This window comes from Epinephelus lanceolatus, chromosome 22 (assembly GCF_041903045.1).
Source record: "Epinephelus lanceolatus isolate andai-2023 chromosome 22, ASM4190304v1, whole genome shotgun sequence".
Taxonomy (NCBI): Eukaryota; Metazoa; Chordata; class Actinopteri; order Perciformes; family Serranidae; genus Epinephelus; species Epinephelus lanceolatus.
In genome coordinates this window covers 29940763-29959308 of record NC_135755.1, presented here as the reverse complement: position 1 = coordinate 29959308, position 18546 = coordinate 29940763, and the positions used below count along the sequence as shown (strand labels likewise).

Here is an 18546-nt window from a genome sequence, read left to right as displayed (position 1 = left end):
CCTTTAACTTGTCACACATTATTTTATAATAGCTTGCCATGTTGGCTATCTGGCTGTGTTGGTTAGAAATTAGACCTCCAGGATTGACATGCTGGCTCCTCCACAAGTGCTGGTGTGCACACAAACACTCATTCACACATCCACATGTGCTTCATATCTGAAGTCCATCTCATCTGTGGTTGTAACCTTATATTGAACCTTGGGAATCAGATAACAAGGCTAGGCTTTCAAGCTTTTGTCTTGCCGCTGACGCTGCTGCTCAAAGGCGGGGTCACTGAATTCTCAGTGTTTGCGTGTGTGTGTGTGTGTGTGTGTGTGTAATGCTTTATTTGCCAAGGTTATTGTTCAGCTGCTACGAGACACATAGTGTGCTTTTTCCACCGGGGATGTTTCTCCTTTGAGAACAAAACTGTGAACCAAGTTTTACATTCTAATTTACACCACTTCAGTCTGGGGACTTCAGTGTATCTGGAGGCCACAGTACAATGTCTGCTCACAGTGAATTGCTGCCTGCTGAAGAAAGTTATTGTTCTGTTACCTGCTGAGTCTCTAAATCACATTGTGTGGCAGCCCTGGCATGTCTGAATTGCTGAGATCTGGGTGTGGGGCTGGATTAAAATTGGACAATATTCCCAGCAGGTGTTAGAATTTTAATTTGAAGTCATTTTAACACCTTCTAGACATAGATTAATGAGGGATTATGATAGCCACTACTGAAAGTTATGCGTAAATTGGCTAAAGCTCAGCTAAAATTGACATTTTCTGCTGATATTCAGTATATTCAAACTATTTTAATACCATAGAAAGATGATGATGACAATAAAGGAGCAGTGGTGTCTGATCAACATGTTTATATTAGAGTGTTCCATAGTTAACCAGGCACTATGGACATTAAATCAAGTGGATGTCATCATAATGATCATTATCTTAGAGGTTGCATTTACACATAGGTTACACCAGCAAAGTATCTCAGTAAGGTGTTGGTTCACCATAAGCCCCCAGAACAGCTTCAGTGCTCCTGTGCATAGATTGCAATTAAGGATGGGAATTAATAACACTTTATTGATACCACCCCTAATTATCTGTCCAATTCTTTATCAATTCCCTTATTGATTCTTGCTAAATTTTCTGTGTGGAATAAAACCAGGCCTGCACAGGTATTCAGCGTCAATGCAACTATTTTATTAACTCCATAGATACAGATTTAAGAGGGGACGCATCGGACTCAACCCCCTCACTATTCAGAACATGCATTTTGCGCCTCTTAATTTAATTTTTGATCATTTGATCATGAAGCCCTGTGTTACTCAACAATTCTCTGGTTCATCAGTTAAAAGTATGAACTAAAATAGTACTGAAGTCTCCACCAACAGTGTGACAGCTTACTCATATTAATGGGTTGAATGCTCATCACTTTAATGCCCATCAGTAGGTCTGCGTTAAATGCTCCTGGTGTATTAAATGACTGTATACTCACTGCGCTTCATTTTTATAATACCTGCATCCAGGCACCATCTCATCGTCACACAATACATCACAACTACCAATTAGTATAATGATGCGCTAACGAGTCACCTGACAAACAAGCACACAAACCCGCACCCTCATAAAGCTGGGCTTTCAGTGCTAAATCAGCAGCACACCTGCTAAAGCATCCGCTGCACGACATCATCATACTAAAATCCTGTAACCCTTCTTCAGTTTCGGTTTAATTTCCAGAACTATAGAAAACTTTTACTTTTGCCACTGCTACTTTAGCTTTACTTCTCTCTGGTTGGCAGCATTATCAATTAAAGTCAGGGTCCCCACGGTCATGGAAAACCTGCAAAAGTCAGGGAATTTCACAGTCACATTTTCCAGGCCTGGAAAAGTCATTGCATTAGTAAAAATGATTAAAAGCTTGTGTGTACGGGAATTATTACAGTAATTTCCCGTAGATAACTTTCCATGTAATGTAACATAACAGCAGATTTATTTTCTGTAGCTGTTGACGTAATGTAGCTCTAATTGTTTGACAGAGTTTTGTTTGCCATCACACACGATTCTTCATTTTCTCCCCTTGTTTCATCTCTTCCTTCATGAATGCCAGCTAACTGAAAATTATATAGGACTATAGTAGGGCAGTGCTCTTCTGGACAGGGACCTCAGATGTTGTACCTGGAATCTGCTGGAGCCACTCTCCCAGTTTGGGGGTCACAGCCCACAATGCTCTGATTACCACTGGCACCACTTAACTCCCAACATCTTTTCTAGCTCCTCTTACAGCCCTTGGTATTTTTCGAGCTTCTCGTGTTCCACTGCCTTCCTTTGTTGATCCTGTGGGACCTGGAATAGTCATGGGAAAGTTTTGAAATTTGGTTATGAAAATGTGTGGGAACCCTGTAAATTTAATGTCACTGTATCGTTGTATTGCTCAACCCTTTCTAGACAATCGAAGAATACTGACACAAAAACACTAAATAGTCATAAATGGAATAATTAAAAACTTTGCATGTTGTGTAAGAGGCACATCTCCTACAGGTCTGATTGCTGTGTTGGTAGGCAGCAATTTCACCTGTGTATAGTGAATCATCTAATAGACAGGGAAAGAGAAGAAATTCTCCAAGGGCACAATATGTGTAACTTGTACCAGCACTTTAGCTTCAGCCTCTTGTTCAGTCCTGACTGGATTAAAAGAGCAGAAGGCTGAGAGGCTGAAACCCGATCCATTACTCTGGGATTGATTAGAACGGCTGCCAGGGCAAAGCAGAGCACGGAGCTCCATTCAGTGCAGCAATGGTGACTAATAACACACGGCGGTGCTGATTTGCTGACACACACGCACAGCAGCAGCAATAGACCTGATGCGGAGCCGCACGGTGTAGCGTCACTGCTCAGAGAGATAGAGAGAGAGAGAGAGAGAGAGAGAGAGAGAGGGGGGGAGGAAAATAGAGGGGTATCATGCTGCTGCTGCATCATTTCCAATGCGGGGTGTGTCCCACCGTTGGCAGCTTGACTGTCCCTCTGACCTCCTTTTTGATCTCCTCCTCCTCCTCGTCTTCTTGCTCCTGGGTGTCTTGTTGCCAGGAGTGAGCCCCCAGGAGCAGCAATGACGCTAGGCTAAGGTTTTGGAAACGAACCCCCACCGGAGGACTGGCCGCCTGTAAGGAACTGCAGCGTTCATGGTGAGTGAGCATTCACACTGTGAGGACAAGTGGGTGAGCTCGATGACCCACTGTCTCTCTCCTTGTCTGGCAGAATCAGAGGGCATTGGTAGTCAGAGCGTGAAAGACACGCAGCAGAGGAGGAGGATGGCTCAGGTTTCACATAATAGCCTCTTTGAGCTTGTCTTAGCTCTGTGCTTCATGGTGGTTGTGATGGGGGAACGGGCTGATGATGGTCAGGATGTCTGTGGAAAGATGGAAACATTTGGTTTCCTGTTGTTGGACTAATGTCCACCAAGGAGATGACCCATCTTTATTGCATGTAACTTGACGTAAAGCCTTCAACTTCGTTCAACGAAAGCACGTGCGGCAGTGTGACAGTGCTGTCTTTTTTGTTTTGGCTTTCTGAATCCTGTCGAGGGATTTAATCCTGCTGTATTACTGATGCAGTTAAAGAGTCATCTGAATCAGTGGGACTTCCACTTTCCAGCAAAACGTGCTTGGATATAAAAAGCACTGGATTGTATCTGAGTGTTCGATGCCCGTGCTCATGTTTCCATCTGTTTGTCTGGATGTTGGACAATTTATAAAGTTTGTCTCAACAAAGCTGCCAGATCATTGGAGTCTCACTAACAGGCTTGTGCTCCTCCTCAGCTCCCCTGTGGTAACTGTAATTCAGCTGCCCGTGTGTCAGATGCAGTCTGCCAAAAAATACTACATACAAATGAAATCATTCATTCAAAAACTGGTTTCATTTGCAATTTTTTTGTTACTATGAATAACCAGATATGATTGCAATGTGTAGCTAAGTCTATACAAGAGATAGATTTGGTTGAAAATGAGGTCAGTTTCTCAAATGATACCTGTGAAGCAAAATAAGTAAATGTATTGACTGTCGCAGATTTAGGAGTAAGTTTGCCTCACAAGTAGAAAAGTGCTTTTTCCAATTCAGGTTTCAAAGGGACATGTATAAAATAAAACCCTTTTCCCACTGGGCAGAACCCCCACTAACACCTGCTAACATCTGGCTTATGTCTGTAGTGGGAAACGTTGCAGTCATTCATTCCCTGGACAAAAGACTCTGCAGTAATTACAGATAGTTATCAGCTCCATAGGGTTTCCACAGTCATGACATTCCTGCTAAGGTTTTGAAATTAGATAAAGGGGTTTTCAGGCCATAAAATGGTTTTGAATTAACAGATTATTTTGGGAAAGTTTTGAATATACAGTGTTTTGGCTATTCTTTAAATAATGTTCATGAAAATCCCCAAACATGTCTAACGTTACGTGAAATGCATTCAATGTATTACTTTTTTAAAATCTAGTGCTGTGTCTTGAAATGTCACTAGTATCACGTGATACATATTGACGTATGAAGCTAGTTGGTGGTGGGAATGTCTTATGAGCGAGTGCAAGCAGTTTGTTTATCTGTAAATGCCTGGGAAGTGTGTGTGTTTAGTAATGTATGTATGTATTTAAAATGACAAATATAATACATGGCTCAGGAGAAAGGCAGACTCTAGCCGCACTGGATGTAGGCCCTGCATCAAATGATGTGGGCAACATGGGCCAAGTGGAAGTCATGTCAGCCATGCTAAAGGAAAGTAGCATCAAGACTACCAAAAGGCCGCTCAAAAGACTGCCAGCGTCTGTGCGTTTTTCACGCCTGCTCTGGCCAGGTGAGATAATGCTACGGCATTGGTATAACTGCGTGAAAACCTCAACTGACACTCGACCAATTCATTGCCACGTCCAATCTGCTCATGTGTTTTAAACTACTTAAATAAAGTCACGGAAATGGGGTAAAGTGTTAAGGAAAAGTTTTGAAAATTCATTGGTAAAAACCTGTGAGAACTCTGGCTCCAGCTCCAATCAGCAGTGACGGAAACATGACGCCCAATAGCATGGCCCAATGACTTTGCAACTCTTGTATTGTCAGCCACAAATTCCGCCCATCTCCCTCCAAGCAGCACTCAAACATCGATCCAAATTTGTCTGCACCAATTTGTTTACCAACCTGTTTCCCGGCACATTTCGTGACATTGAATGTGAAACACCAGAAAAACTAACACAGAAAAGCATACTTGTCTTCTGCCAAAATGAAAGGAGTCTTTTGGCTATTTTCAGCAAGTTTTCCCGTGTTTAAAAAAACCTGCATATGTGCACTAACAGGGCTCAACAATAAGGATTGCCCGATTACCCGGGGCAAGTAAAACTCACGGTCAGGCATGTAAACTAACAACTCACTTGCCCGATCGGGCAAGTTGCTAAAAATAGTAAAAGTTAATAACTAATTGATAAAATAAATGTATTTTAAAACATGCTCCTTCTGCTCTGATGCAGCGGTCTCTCTGCCTGAAGTCACAGGCACAGCTGTGTAACAATGTCCTGCCCACATCGCCCATTGATATTATTTTGCGCGACGGACGCTTCATATAATAACATAACAATATACTATTTATGGTGTTATGCCATCGTGTCATTTCTGTCTCTACATGGTCACGCATTAACAATTCTCCTCTGCTCTCTGTATCGCGCACGGCGGAGTTCCGCCACACACACAGGTGAGCATGCTAGAGCGGCTCGGGCCGCATTTTCCTGACCAAACCTGACCCCGAGCCCGGTGCAGTTTGTCAGCTGACAAAGTTATTGAAATGGACAGTGTGTAAATAACCAACAGACTGCTGTTGCGCACAGACAAACACGCTGCTCACACAGCAGCGCAGCACGGCACTCATGCTGAGCTTGTGTTGCGTTCAGGCATTGTCACGTAAATAACAAGTCTTTGTTATTTGATAGCCGCTTAAATTAAACCATTTTTATAGGGCAAGTAAAAACTGACTTCGGGCAAGTAGATCTCTGACCAACTTGCCCGACCTGGCAAGTGAAAAAAAACCTTAGCGTTGAACCCTGACTAATTTTGGTGGAAAAAGGGTTTTAACAGTGTACCTGTTTAAAGGATTCTCAAATGCTGGTATATACATTAAGTTTTAATGTCATTGTCTGTAAAAGAAATCAGTGGAATGGACTTGTTGAAATTAAATAACAGCTCTGATTAGTGTATATGTTACCTGTCCTGCAATAGCTGCCAAACACACACACACACACACCCCTAAATACAGCCAACCACAGAAGCCGTCTTACTCATTCATTCATTGTTCTGTGCTTGATTTGCTTTGGAAATTACTTTTGGACTGCCTCAAGCAGTTTCCAGTGAAAAGCTGTGTTTGGCATGCAGGAAAACCAGGCTAAGCACCCTGTTGTGGCTTTTCATCTCGTAGATTTCATTATTGAGAAAGCCAGTGGTGTTTTCATGAGGATAGGATGCATAAGTTCTAATCCAAGGTGACACAGTAGGAGAGTTTGACCAACATCTCTATGGGAACTGTCTTTTCAAGCCCACTTTGTGTCTTTTTGCGTAACATACCAACATGCTCTTACCCAAGCAGAACTTCAGTATAATTGTGTATAACGTTGTAAGGCCACATAGTGTGATGCTATGTACAGACAAGTTCTGAATACGAAAACAACTTGATGTCATCTTCAGAGAGCTGCTTCTTAGAGCATAAAGGCCATTAGCAGCCAGCTAGCCAGTCAGTGCAGCCGGAGAGCTCTCACACCACTACCAGGAAATTGGAGAACAACTGAAAAGCAGCGTGACAAAGCTGGTTGCCCTGGTGGCAGATTATCATGGGATACAGTTGCTATTCCAGCAGCTGAAAGCTACCACACCACACAGAGAGTAAAGTTCCAGCGTAAAAGTGAGGGGATAAGGAGGAGTTTCTTATCATTGTTGTTGGAGTTTTTATTATTTCATTTGTGCTGCCCGATAGCCATTAATAGGAATATAACTTAATTTGTCACCATCAGTTTGTTTGTTACTGTTGTAGCTTGTCATTTTTCGTAGTTTCTCCTCCTCACATACTTGAAATACTTCGATACCGCTTACTTCACTGTTTGTACCGTACTTGTTCTCACATCACATTCACACAAATCTTCCCTTCCACACACACCTCTGTGCAGCTTCACGCACATCCTGTCTTTTGTTTCACCTTGTTGGTAGCACCTGCATTGCTGCTGGACAGATGCCAAATTGCTCCTTCCCTCCTCCTCCCCCACTGTACCTCACACTCATTTTCCTCTCTCTGCAGTCTCCATTTATTCTCAGGGTGCAAAGCTCCAGTTAACCTTTTTTATCGACCTGCAGGCGTTCCCTTGGGTACGCACAGTCTTTAATAAACCAAGCAACAATACAGGCACGTTAACCTATTCATTATCTCTGCCAGGCGTAAGCTCGGAGGGATCATGTGGTTGGTTGTGCATGTGCGTCTGTGAGTGTTTGAATCTGTCTGTTTACAGCTAAACTACTGGACCAATCAGCCTTATACTTTGTGTGTACATTAATGACTGTACACTCAAGGACCCATGTGGTTGGGTTGATTCACAGTTGTTAAAAAACTTTTTTTAGTGACTGTTTTTAACTGTCGTCAGCTGCTGTCTCCTCACTTCTCTAACAAGCTTGTAGGGGCCCTAAGTTTTTAAGAAATTGTCTCAACAAGCCATACCTAGTGTGTTGCAGGCCACATTTTGGCCTTCGCTGTGGCTCAAAATCCGACATCCATAAAAACAAAGTTCGGTCTCATTTTAAAAAAGAGCATCTGCAGATTAATTCCGTACCCTGGATGCCCCTATAGTAATTAAAAAATGATGTAGGGCCCTCTAGGGTGCCCTTCAAGTAGGAAAAACATGATCAAGTGTCCTTCCAGGGGAGAAATTGAGATGTAGTGCGCTACTAGGTGGCTTTAAAACTGAGAAAAACAGGCCTACATGCTAGACAGCTTAATGTGTGCTGGTGACCTTGTTATTTTTTTGGCCCTGCCCCGCAGCGAACTGAAGTCCACCACTACATGAGGCTAAATAATAACAAAGGCAAACTCTGTCAGTCATTAACACAAGGAAAAATATTGTTTTGTGAGAAAGCTATCTTGTCAGTTGTGTTACACCATCCATTTTTTTAATTCTCTTTCCTGAATAAACTGGAGGCTTGCTGGCCCATTAGCGACCAAGCTAGCTCTGTTGCTAACTGACTATTAACAATTTAGTTAGAGGGCTATTTTAGTGTCTAGTGCTAGCATGTTCTCAGCTTGTTATAGGTTAACTTGCAAGCTACAGTAGGTAATCAACTGGCACTACAAATAGTCACCAAGTCACAAAGCTTCTAGGGGATTTAGGGATGATAGACAGATGCAGAGCAGATGAAAGTGAGGATATAGATAGCAAAGAAGAAGAAAAGTAGGGGAAAGTACACACATGAGAATGGTGACTCACCCTCTGTGTATAGGACTACTCTCATCCCAGTGCTGAGTGCAGTCTTACCCATGAATCACCTCCGTTCTCCAGCGGCGGAGGAATGGTTTTCAATTAGCACTCTTAACTTCCTGCCTCACTCTTTCCCCATCATTGCCCTCATTTGCGTCTGTCTTCTGTGTCAACTGCTCTCCCTTCACACCCAATCCTCAAGAGATGTTTTGGCATTTACTCTCAGGCTTTCCCATCATCTCCAAACTCCGTTCTATCACTCTGGTCCATTTATTTTCACATAAGCAGCTTCCCTGCTGTGTGCGAATAAGATGATACCCTGCTGTCACTTTGAAATGTGGCCACTGTTTTTCTGGGAAGGTCTTTCTTGTGTCTTTGCAAGATAAGGAAAGTGTATACTGATGACTGCCACTTTGTGTTTACTCCCCTTTAAAGCTAAATTTTCTGCTTTCTTTGAGTTTTCAGCTATTTCATTCACTCTTTTTTGCTTTGTTGATAGGAGTTTGGATGAGAAGTTCAATTCAACTTTCCTATCTGCCCACTAGATATAAAGAAAGTCCTGCATAAACCTCCCTTTAAAACCACAACTGGCTCTTTTCCCTTAGCCTTCACTTTTTATACTAAGCTTAGCTAAACTAATCGTCTCCTAGCTTTATATTTAAGAGATGTGACAGTTTCAATTTCATCAGTCTCACCAAGAAAGAAGTGTGTGTGTGTGTGTTCCACATGTCAGTTTACTCCTTAAAGACAAACTTACCCACAGAATTATTATTTGTGTTTCAATTACCCAGGTTACATTGAATTTGTGAAGAAAACTGTTTTTTCCACATGCCTCCATGATAAATGAAGAATCCAAAAAAGGCGAAAGTTTTTGATGGATTTGGGTAAATGGGGTCCCTGTTAAACAGCGGCAAAACTATATGGAAAAAAATCAGTTTACAACCTCTCACACAACTCGTGCACCTGTGTTTGAACTCAGTGGTGTGCACGAGCACTCAGTTAAGGTTATTATGGGTATTTCAATAGTTTGTGATGTCTTTATGTCTTTTTATCTCTCTCCTTTTACTTTTGTTATGTTATGCCCTGCCCTTTTGAATCTGATTCAATTACCTTTATTCATCCCACAGGATCTGGTACAACAGACAGCAACACAAAGACAGATTAATAACAAGGGCTGCATCACTGACACTCGCGCATGCACACTCACACGCTCGTATTGAAGGAATAGATTTTCCTGTCTGTATTGTGGCCTGCACTGATCAATGTGAACGTCCCTGTGGCAGCACTGTGTTAAGCTGATTGCTTGCAGTCCTCAGCCTGCATTATTAACCAGCTCAATGCACACTGGAGGCCATTTTGGACACCCATTGGGGTGTGTGCTCATATTGCACTTTTCCTATTTACAGTAGCTTCCTACTTACAATGTAGTGTATTCCAACAGTTCCCTGAACTATTTGCACCACCTTTCAGCTGCCTAATGCTGTACTTAAAGGGACAGTTCACCCCAAAATCAAGAATACATATTTCCCCTTGTTTTAGTTAAAGTTTCTGCCAACCGTTTCAACGAGCAGAAGGGAGCATGCATCTACTCATGGATGAGAGGGTTGTGTTTGCAGCAGCGTGAGATGTAAACATTAATAGCCTGCTCTTGGCTGAGCTGTAACGTTGGCTAAAAGCATGCATCCTTTTGCGTGGTGATGCAGTTGGCAGGTAAGAAAATAGTTCCTACATGAAACTGCTCACAACAAGGTCTGTGAATTATCTTGAGTAACCAGGTCATGATTTCTTGAAAGAGACATTGCTGTTGTGTTTTTCAAATATAATTTTTTGGCACTTTGAGCACCACAAGCCAAGTGTTTTTGATTTTGGGGTGAACTGTCCCTTTAAATTTAGAGCCGCTACCACACACATACACACAGAACCTGTAAGTCAGCTGATAGTTGGCCTTGTGTTAAACTCCTCTGCGGGCTCAGCTGTAACAGACTGCATGTCACATGGCCTCCTCTTTCTATAGGCCTGCATCATACTCCCAGTGGTGGGGCAGAAACCCTACAGTCATTAGACACCAGCTGACAAATGCTCAGAGGCCAAAAGAGCAGTGTCACAAGGTTGTCAAGACATTTCTCAGTGTTTATGTGCGACTTAATGCACACATAGTTCTCTCTCTTATTATTGCTCTTCATTTTTTCATTTCCTTCCCTCTCCTCTCCTTGCCCATTAAATGCTAGTAGTCTGTATCTGACCAGTAGTTCTGAGGTCAGCTGTGACCCCTATGGTTATTTTCTCTGGCTTTGGAGCTGCATAGCATGTCCTATTACTGTTGTACATAGAATATAAAGTAACTTATCCACCAGTTCGAATCAATCTGTCTGCAGCTGCTCTCAGATTTTGTGTGCACATTTGTTACTGTATGCTCAAGGACCTGTCATTGTTGCTGTGATTCTCAATCGTTGAAAAACATTTTTTATTTTTTTATTTTTTTTTACTATTTTTTACTGTTGTTGGCTGCTGACTCTGCACTCCTCTTAACCGGCTGGTGGCCCTTGTGCCTACTTTCTCTGGCTATGGAGCTGCAAAGCATGACCTGTTCAGATTTTAAAATGGAATATAAAGTAACTTATCCATCAGTTTTTTCCTGTGTGTGTGTGTGTGTGTGTGTGTGTGTGTGTGTGTGTAAATGTTGCAGACTAAACCATTTTGTTATAATTAAAACTCAACTTGCGTCTAAATCCTGTGTTTTTGTTTTTTTTTCAGGAATATGAAACAAAGAGTGGCAGAGCTGGACCTGGCAACCCGACATCTCCCAGGCAGGGTGTGAGGAAAAACCTGGACTTTGAGCCCCTCTCCACCACTGCACTTATACTGGAGGACAGACCTGCGTATGTAAACACACAGACACGCTGTCTTAGATCCTTAGGTTATTAGACTATCCCACATTTTCCTTGCTGCCAGTGTAGTTTGCTCATCAGACAACAAAGCCATGTCTGTTGTCTGTCCAGTCTTTATCTTCCCTTCATTCCTTCTTTATCAGTCCTCCTTCCTGTGTCATTAGACTCCATTCAGCATTGTTCCAGCTCTCGCTGTGTCCCTGTTTGTATCACAGAGGGTAAAAGAGAGGTGCTGCTGAAAGTTTAATGGCCCTCCCTCAGCCTGGCTCCATTACCTTTCTTTTTAGACCATTTTACATTTTGAGAACAAATAACAGACATAAAGTTGCCCTCATGTTTCAATGAGTGGTGCTAACTCAGCTGCAGCATTAGCACTTCTGCTAGGGGAACATGGTGAAAAAAAACAATAGTATAACTTAGCCTGATTTCCTGTGTGAACATGAGGAAGTTTATTCTAACACCTTGACTGGCAAAGTTCAGCAGCTGTGTGCAACCTCACACCTATTTTCCCTCTTTACTGTCACCCCCTACTGGTAAAAATAGTGCAGAAAAATGCACATAGTACATTAAAGTTTCAGTGCTATTGGCCAGTAAAATTAGAGTGCACAATTTATCTGTATTTGTAGAATAGAAGTTAGACATAGAATAGTAGTTCAAAAGTGCATTTATTTTCAAAAAGTGAAAAAGTAGATCATATTTCTAGTAAAAATAAATTCTAAAATACATTTCCATCACTGAAATTTGCAAAATGACCACTTATTAGCTTTTTTTCTGGGGCTTTCAACCATATCCCAGGGTTCGGAAAAAGCTGGAAAATGCATGCTGGTTAGTTTGATTAATAGAAGAAGAAATGACATCATGTGATATGCAAATGTCAATTGGATCAAAGTTTACTTCATAAGCACAGGCAAGATACAAGGCTGAAGTCAGGCAACATCTCCTGCTCTGTTATTCTGTCTGTGTATGTTTTCTCTTTATAGCACACAAGTTGCCCAACATGAATAATGCATGTTAAGCTCAGAGGACATGTAGTTCCTCATCCATTTCTCTGTGCTCATGTTTGTGTGTTACAGTAACCTGCCTGCCAAGCCAGCCGAGGAGGCCCAGAAACACAGACAGCAATATGAAGAGATGGTGGCCCAGGCCAAGAAGAGAGGTGAGCTCATTTGACAGAGTAATCAATGTTTTCCTTTACTGTATTCTTCCAGAGCGTTCAGGGGCAGAAGTGAGGCAGGTTTAACGTTACTGTCAGTAAGTCAGTATTTACTTGTCCCTGTGCAAACTGTTGTATGTATTAGTGGTTATCAAAGAAAACAAATATTAAAGGTAATTGCTATGAAACAAACAAACAAACAACCCCTGCTTATCCACCTTGCTCTCAAACTTGGAGCAAACTGCGCAATGCATTGTTGAAGTTTTGTCCACTTCCTCTAACGCCACCTAATTAAACTCCTCACTCCACTAACTCTTCACTTTGGCTAATTTATGCAATGCAGAAGTGCTTAAGCTAATAATGGGTGACTTGCAAAAAACACTCGTTTATTTATTAAACTTGACAGTTATTATTGAGCTGAATTTTATACTTTTGTTAAATTAGTTTTTTTGTTAGTCCATGGCTGTTGAGAGAGGTTTGCCTTCAGAGGTGTAAGCCAGATAGCCTGACGTTTTAGGAAAAAGATCATGGTTTGGGTTGATATGAAAAGATTTCTTGCAGAAAGCCCGATGGTTAACTCATCCCATATGCGGTTTTATGTGTATTAGCGGAGTCAGTTACAGTGACTTCAGATGATTTATGTGGTGTTTTTATCTCTCATGGCCAAATGCACAAAAACAGGGATGACAGCTTCCACTTTAATTGTGAGTGATAAATTTGCATATGATATCATCTCATATCGATCACAGGCCCCTGAATCGCATCAAATTGAAATCATATTGTGGCGGAGTTTGTGATATTGGCAAATATCGTATCATCCAAAGGATTGATGCCATTCTCCTGTGAGTGCCCGAGGTCAGGTCATCTCTGGAGCTCTGAAATCCACCACAGCTACGAACCAACCATCACTATGTAGTTGTGTCCCTCCTGTCTTGCCAAACATCAACAACTGATGTTTTCTCCACTTTGCTGTCTGTAGAGTTGAAGGAGGCTCAGAAGAGAAAGAAGCAGCTGGAGGATCGGTGTAAGCTCGAGGAGAGCATTGGCACAGCCGCCCAGATCTGGAACCAGGAGATCTTACCTAACTGGAGCACAATGTGAGTACGAACAACGACTGAGTTTGGAATGATAAAAATACTGAAGTAGGCACTTGTTTGTACAGAGAAGGGATTTACCAGTACAAACACTGATGGACAAAAAAATTTAGTACTTTAAACAAAGAATTGTAACTTCAGAAAAGAATTCTGAACTCTTTTGTTTTTTTGTTTGTTTCCTATTGGTACTGGTAACTTGACCTGTCGTGGAAAATAAAAGTTGAAAAGCATCCAGGTTTATTTGGGAAGCACTGTGAGCATGTCAGTTGTTCTTTTTCATAAATAGTTGGGTTTTCTAAGTTCCACTTTTGTTTGTGTGGGTGTATAAGAGGATCAGTTTCCACACCAACACAAGTAATGACCATACACCTGACCATACAGTTTAGTCACTTCTCTTAATTTCATAGTCCACAGAAGAAAAAGAGAAACAATATCGTGTTCTGTGCCCACATTTGTACTCAGTAACTTATGGCTAGCACTTAAAAATCTTGGCAAACGTGAGGATGTTACTGTCTTGATGGCATCATTGTAAGTGACTGTATATTTCAGCATACTGTTTTTTTAAGCACCACAGTATAGAAGTAAATGTAGGAATCTGAATGACCAGGCCCTCAGTTTTATACATGAAATCCAAGTACAAGTGTGTTGCCCTGAGCATCAAATGTATTACACCGTCAATATAGTGTATATCTCAGTCATTAATTAAGTCATCTATGAAATGATCATCAAGATATTATAACCTTAAGGCCTACATGGGGAATACTGATTGTCGGTGTTCTCTACTATGCATCAAATTATCATTACCGATCATTACACTGAACAGCTGTTGCAGACGAGCACTGTGGGGAGAAAATCCAAACACATCATATGCTGACATCATGATCCATTATGAAATTAACAAAACACAACCTGTTTGACAGACAAAGCCGCCACATATTCATTCTAGCATGTTGTTTTGAACTGATGTCAACGTCAGTGCCTTTTTCATACAGTCTTATTGAATGGCTTTTTTTAAATACTTGATTCTGATTGGTCGATTACGCCATTCTACACTCAGTTATTTCTGAATAATGCTGCGTTCATATGGAATCAGGCGATTGGCACATGGGCAACACCTCCTGGACAGCACGTGAAAAACAAACAGTTGAACGGAATGGCAGGACGGTAAAATGAAACATGCATGATGAAATATTGCGATGGTGATGTCCAATTGTTTACAAAGAATGAAGTAAAATATAGTGAATAGATTATTTTGTGTTTATTATGCCCCCACGCTGGCAGTAGCCATGGCAAGAGGCATTATGTTTTCGGATTGTCTGTCTGCCCATCGGTCCCAAACTTGTGACGAAGAAGGCCTGAAGGGAATTTCTTTAAATTTGGCACAAATGTCCACGTGGGCTCAACGATAGGATTAGATTTTGGTGGCCAAAGGTCAAGATCACTCTGACCGCCTCTGTCTCATTCTTGGGAACGCGATATCTCAGAAGACCTTGAGGGAATTTGTTCAAATTTGGCACAAACATCCACTTGGACCCAAGAATGAATTGATGAGAATTTGGTGGTCGAAGGTCAAAGGAAACTGTGCTGATTGTATAGATCTTCTGTTATAGATAGATCTTCTAGTGTTATTACCTCTGCCAAAGAAGTTATGTTTTTGCCGGCGTTTGTCTGTTTGTCTGCAAAATAACTCAAAGTTCTGAACGGATTTTGATGAAATTTTCAGGAAAGGTTGATAATGGGACAAGGAACAGATGATAAAATTTTGGTGGTGAACGGTTGAAGTGAAGTGGATAAAATAATAAAATGGCGGGAAATCTGAGCTGCTTGGCGGAGGTCTGCGCTCTCCGAGTGCTCTAGTTATTCTTGTAATGTCCAGTCATTTTCCAGATCGCCCGTGTTTTTGCTTTGTGTTGTGTAGCTACACAACATCCAGTTGTAAATTCTGTTGCGGAGGATGGCATAAAGTTAAAATATTTTAACTTTGGACGGCAGTGCTGTCTACCATCACCGTGTCTGGTAGTCTCTGCTGGTCTCACCTGATTCTACCGTCCTGCTCTCAGGCACTAAAATGATATCCAACATGCCGTCCACTGTCTGCCTGATTTCAGTGAACACAGCATTACAGTCCGTTGCTATGGACACAGTTCTGATCATAGAAGCATCATTTTTCAATCAATAAATCTCATTTTTTTAAGTATTCCGAGATATTCCCATATCTACAGGTGTAGTACTTCGGTGAAGGTTCCTATTCATATACCTAATGTGAAAATTTGGGAGGTGTTTGTTAGAGTTTCTGTCCATGTGATCTTTCCTTAATAAGTAAGTATCTTCAGTGTGTGACAAAATCTTTCAAAATCTCCAAAAAGTCTCCTTAACCATAAGGAGACTTTTTTTCTTCCTGTTAAAGCAACTGTAATACCATTTATATTAACTCAACAATACAACTGGAGGACCATGAATTGGGTTGGGAAATATGGCAATAACAAGGTGTAAAATATGAGTTGATAATGTATGAGTGAAGGATTACTGTCACTCCAAAGGGACTTAAAGTAGAATCAGTGACTGCCACCTTGTGGCTCTGATCAATAAATGATATTAAGCAACATCTGATGTGCTAAACTTTCAACACTTAACCTTCCTTCAGGTGTACGTCTCGACGAGTGAGAGACCTCTGGTGGCAGGGCATCCCCCCCAGTGTAAGAGGCAAAGTGTGGAGCCTGGCTGTGGGCAACGATCTCAACATCACACATGGTACGTGGCAGTGAGAGAGTGTGCATCTGAGAGTGTGTTATTTATGGCTTATAATTGCCATAACTGTACTTAACATTAGTCATGTCGTGGTCTGCACGGTTACCTGACTGCTCTTTGTACATATATATTGTATATATACACACACACACACACACACATACACACATATATACACACACACACACACACACACACACACACCCACACACACACACATACACACAGATGGGTGTAGCAGCTTGTCTCAGTGTTTGTAATTGAATACGTGGCTGTGAGATGGATAGAAGAGGAAGGAAGAGTGTATCCATTAAGAGTGAGCATAGGCCAATTAATCCCCAGTGCAAGAGGGAGCAAGCAGCATTTCAATGAGTTGTCAAGTCTGGATGGAGATTATACACACACGAAAACACACACTGCAGATTCATCCACATCGAGAAAGAGCACCAACTTCGTATTGCTCGGTGAAAGCTCCTCAGCACCCTCAGGGCTGCTTGCAGATAAGCACTCAGTGACTGCTGAGCTGGCCCACTCTGCTTTGTACTACTCAGCCTTTTAAATGGAGCACAGTCCTATGCATTAGCACTCTACACACACACACACACACACACACACACAGAGCTCAGTCCTCTTTAATGTTGTCTGTCTTGTTCTAGTAGCAGCTCAGTGACAGTATTCCCCCATTTTAAGTGAAGTAGTTTTATTACTGCTGTTATTGCTACTGCTAACATTTCTACTGTTGCTAAATTTGCTACTTCTACTGGTTCTGAGGTTACCGCTGTTAGTACTTGTATTCTTGCCACAGCACTGCAAGCCTACAGCTGCTAGTACGTCTAATGTAAATGGAAAGCTCTGCTCTTGCTTCTAATGTATTCTACTGCTAAGTGGTGACTGTTATTAATGCTGCTATTTGGGACAGAAGTGCAATAAAATTTAAAGGTGAAATCTGAACACAGACATTTTACACATATTTTTGGGTTCAGTGTGACCTGTGCTTCCTTATGATGTTACCTCTATCTTTGATGTCAAACTAATCCACTGAAAGTTGTGTACACTTATGGATATATCGTAGACAGGAACTGCTAATAACTAATTCAGCATACTATTAATGCCAAAATGATAAATAAATGTTGGCTGTTCAACAATGGGAACTGAAGTTCCAAAACTTAGAGTGTGATTATCCCCCAGGTAGAAGTACAACAATGAATAACTAGGAAAGTGAGTTCAGTAGAGCGCAGATCTCCACCAAGTGGCTGCCTGGGCTGGCTGCAACTGCAGCAGAAGCAGCGCACCGCTTTTCAGAAGTGTCCCAGAAGCTAAAACACATGCCGACCATGTCTATTTTTGACAGAGTTGCAGCATGTTGCACAGGACAGCTTACGTTTTCCTGCCAACAGGCACTGTATGTGTCATATAGATAAAATGTAGTGATGAGGATGAATGTATTTTAAATAAAGCATTCAGAAATAATCTATGTATTCACTTAGACTTTAACAATATTAACTTTGTAGGCTACAGCACAACAACGAAGGAAATAGCATCAATAAACTCAATTAAAACAGACCCAAAAAGAAACCATTTAACTTCGGAGCCTGCTTACTTACCTATGGTAGAAGTACAAATATCAAGAAAAAATGACCAAATCAACAAAATCTGCAAGTCTATCAAATCAGGCTGGCAAAACACTACACTCCTGAAATGCTCTTGGAGTGGCATGACCCTGCGGGAGATCTAACAAAACCAGGTTGCAGCCGTGGCAAACGGAATGTGGCACAGCTTAGCCCGGTGGAATTGTCCTTTCCGGCTCCTTTACAGTCAAGATGGCGGCAAAGATAACAAAAACAGATGACTTATTCATTTTGTATTGTGCCTAACTGCAATGGATCATAACAAATTGGGTATGGATTTAATCTGCAGATGCTCCAGTCCCAAATGAGACCAAACTTTTCTATGGGCATCAGTTTTTGAGCCATGATGAAGGCTTAGACATGTCCTGCAACAGTAAGCAGTCTGCAGTCAGAGACTGTATCAATCAACAAAACAGGTTTTTCAACAATTGTAAATCACAGCAACCATGAGAGGTCCTTGAGCATATAGTCATAAATGTGCACACAAATTAGGCTGATATTAGGTATTAGTCTGATTGGTCCAGTAGTGTGTGAGTTTAGCTGCGAAGAGACAGATACAGACGCTCATACTCA

The 18546-nt window shown here is 41.5% G+C and overlaps 1 protein-coding gene across 4 annotated transcripts in view; it reads left to right on the top strand.

Moving 5' to 3' along the window:
• The window catches only part of tbc1d14 (TBC1 domain family, member 14), a 44887-nt gene that overhangs the window by 18891 nt on the left and 7450 nt on the right, over positions 1 to 18546 (top strand). For 3 of the 4 annotated variants that reach the window (XM_033610110.2, XM_033610109.2, XM_033610111.2), the window contains 4 exons: positions 11217 to 11341; positions 12424 to 12506; positions 13483 to 13600; positions 16242 to 16348. In XM_033610110.2, the coding sequence (XP_033466001.1) occupies positions 11217 to 11341; positions 12424 to 12506; positions 13483 to 13600; positions 16242 to 16348 (433 nt within the window). Of the gene's footprint in view, positions 1 to 3024; positions 3165 to 11216; positions 11342 to 12423; positions 12507 to 13482; positions 13601 to 16241; positions 16349 to 18546 lie in introns of those variants that run through there. The other variant, XM_033610112.2, reaches the window with a different exon arrangement.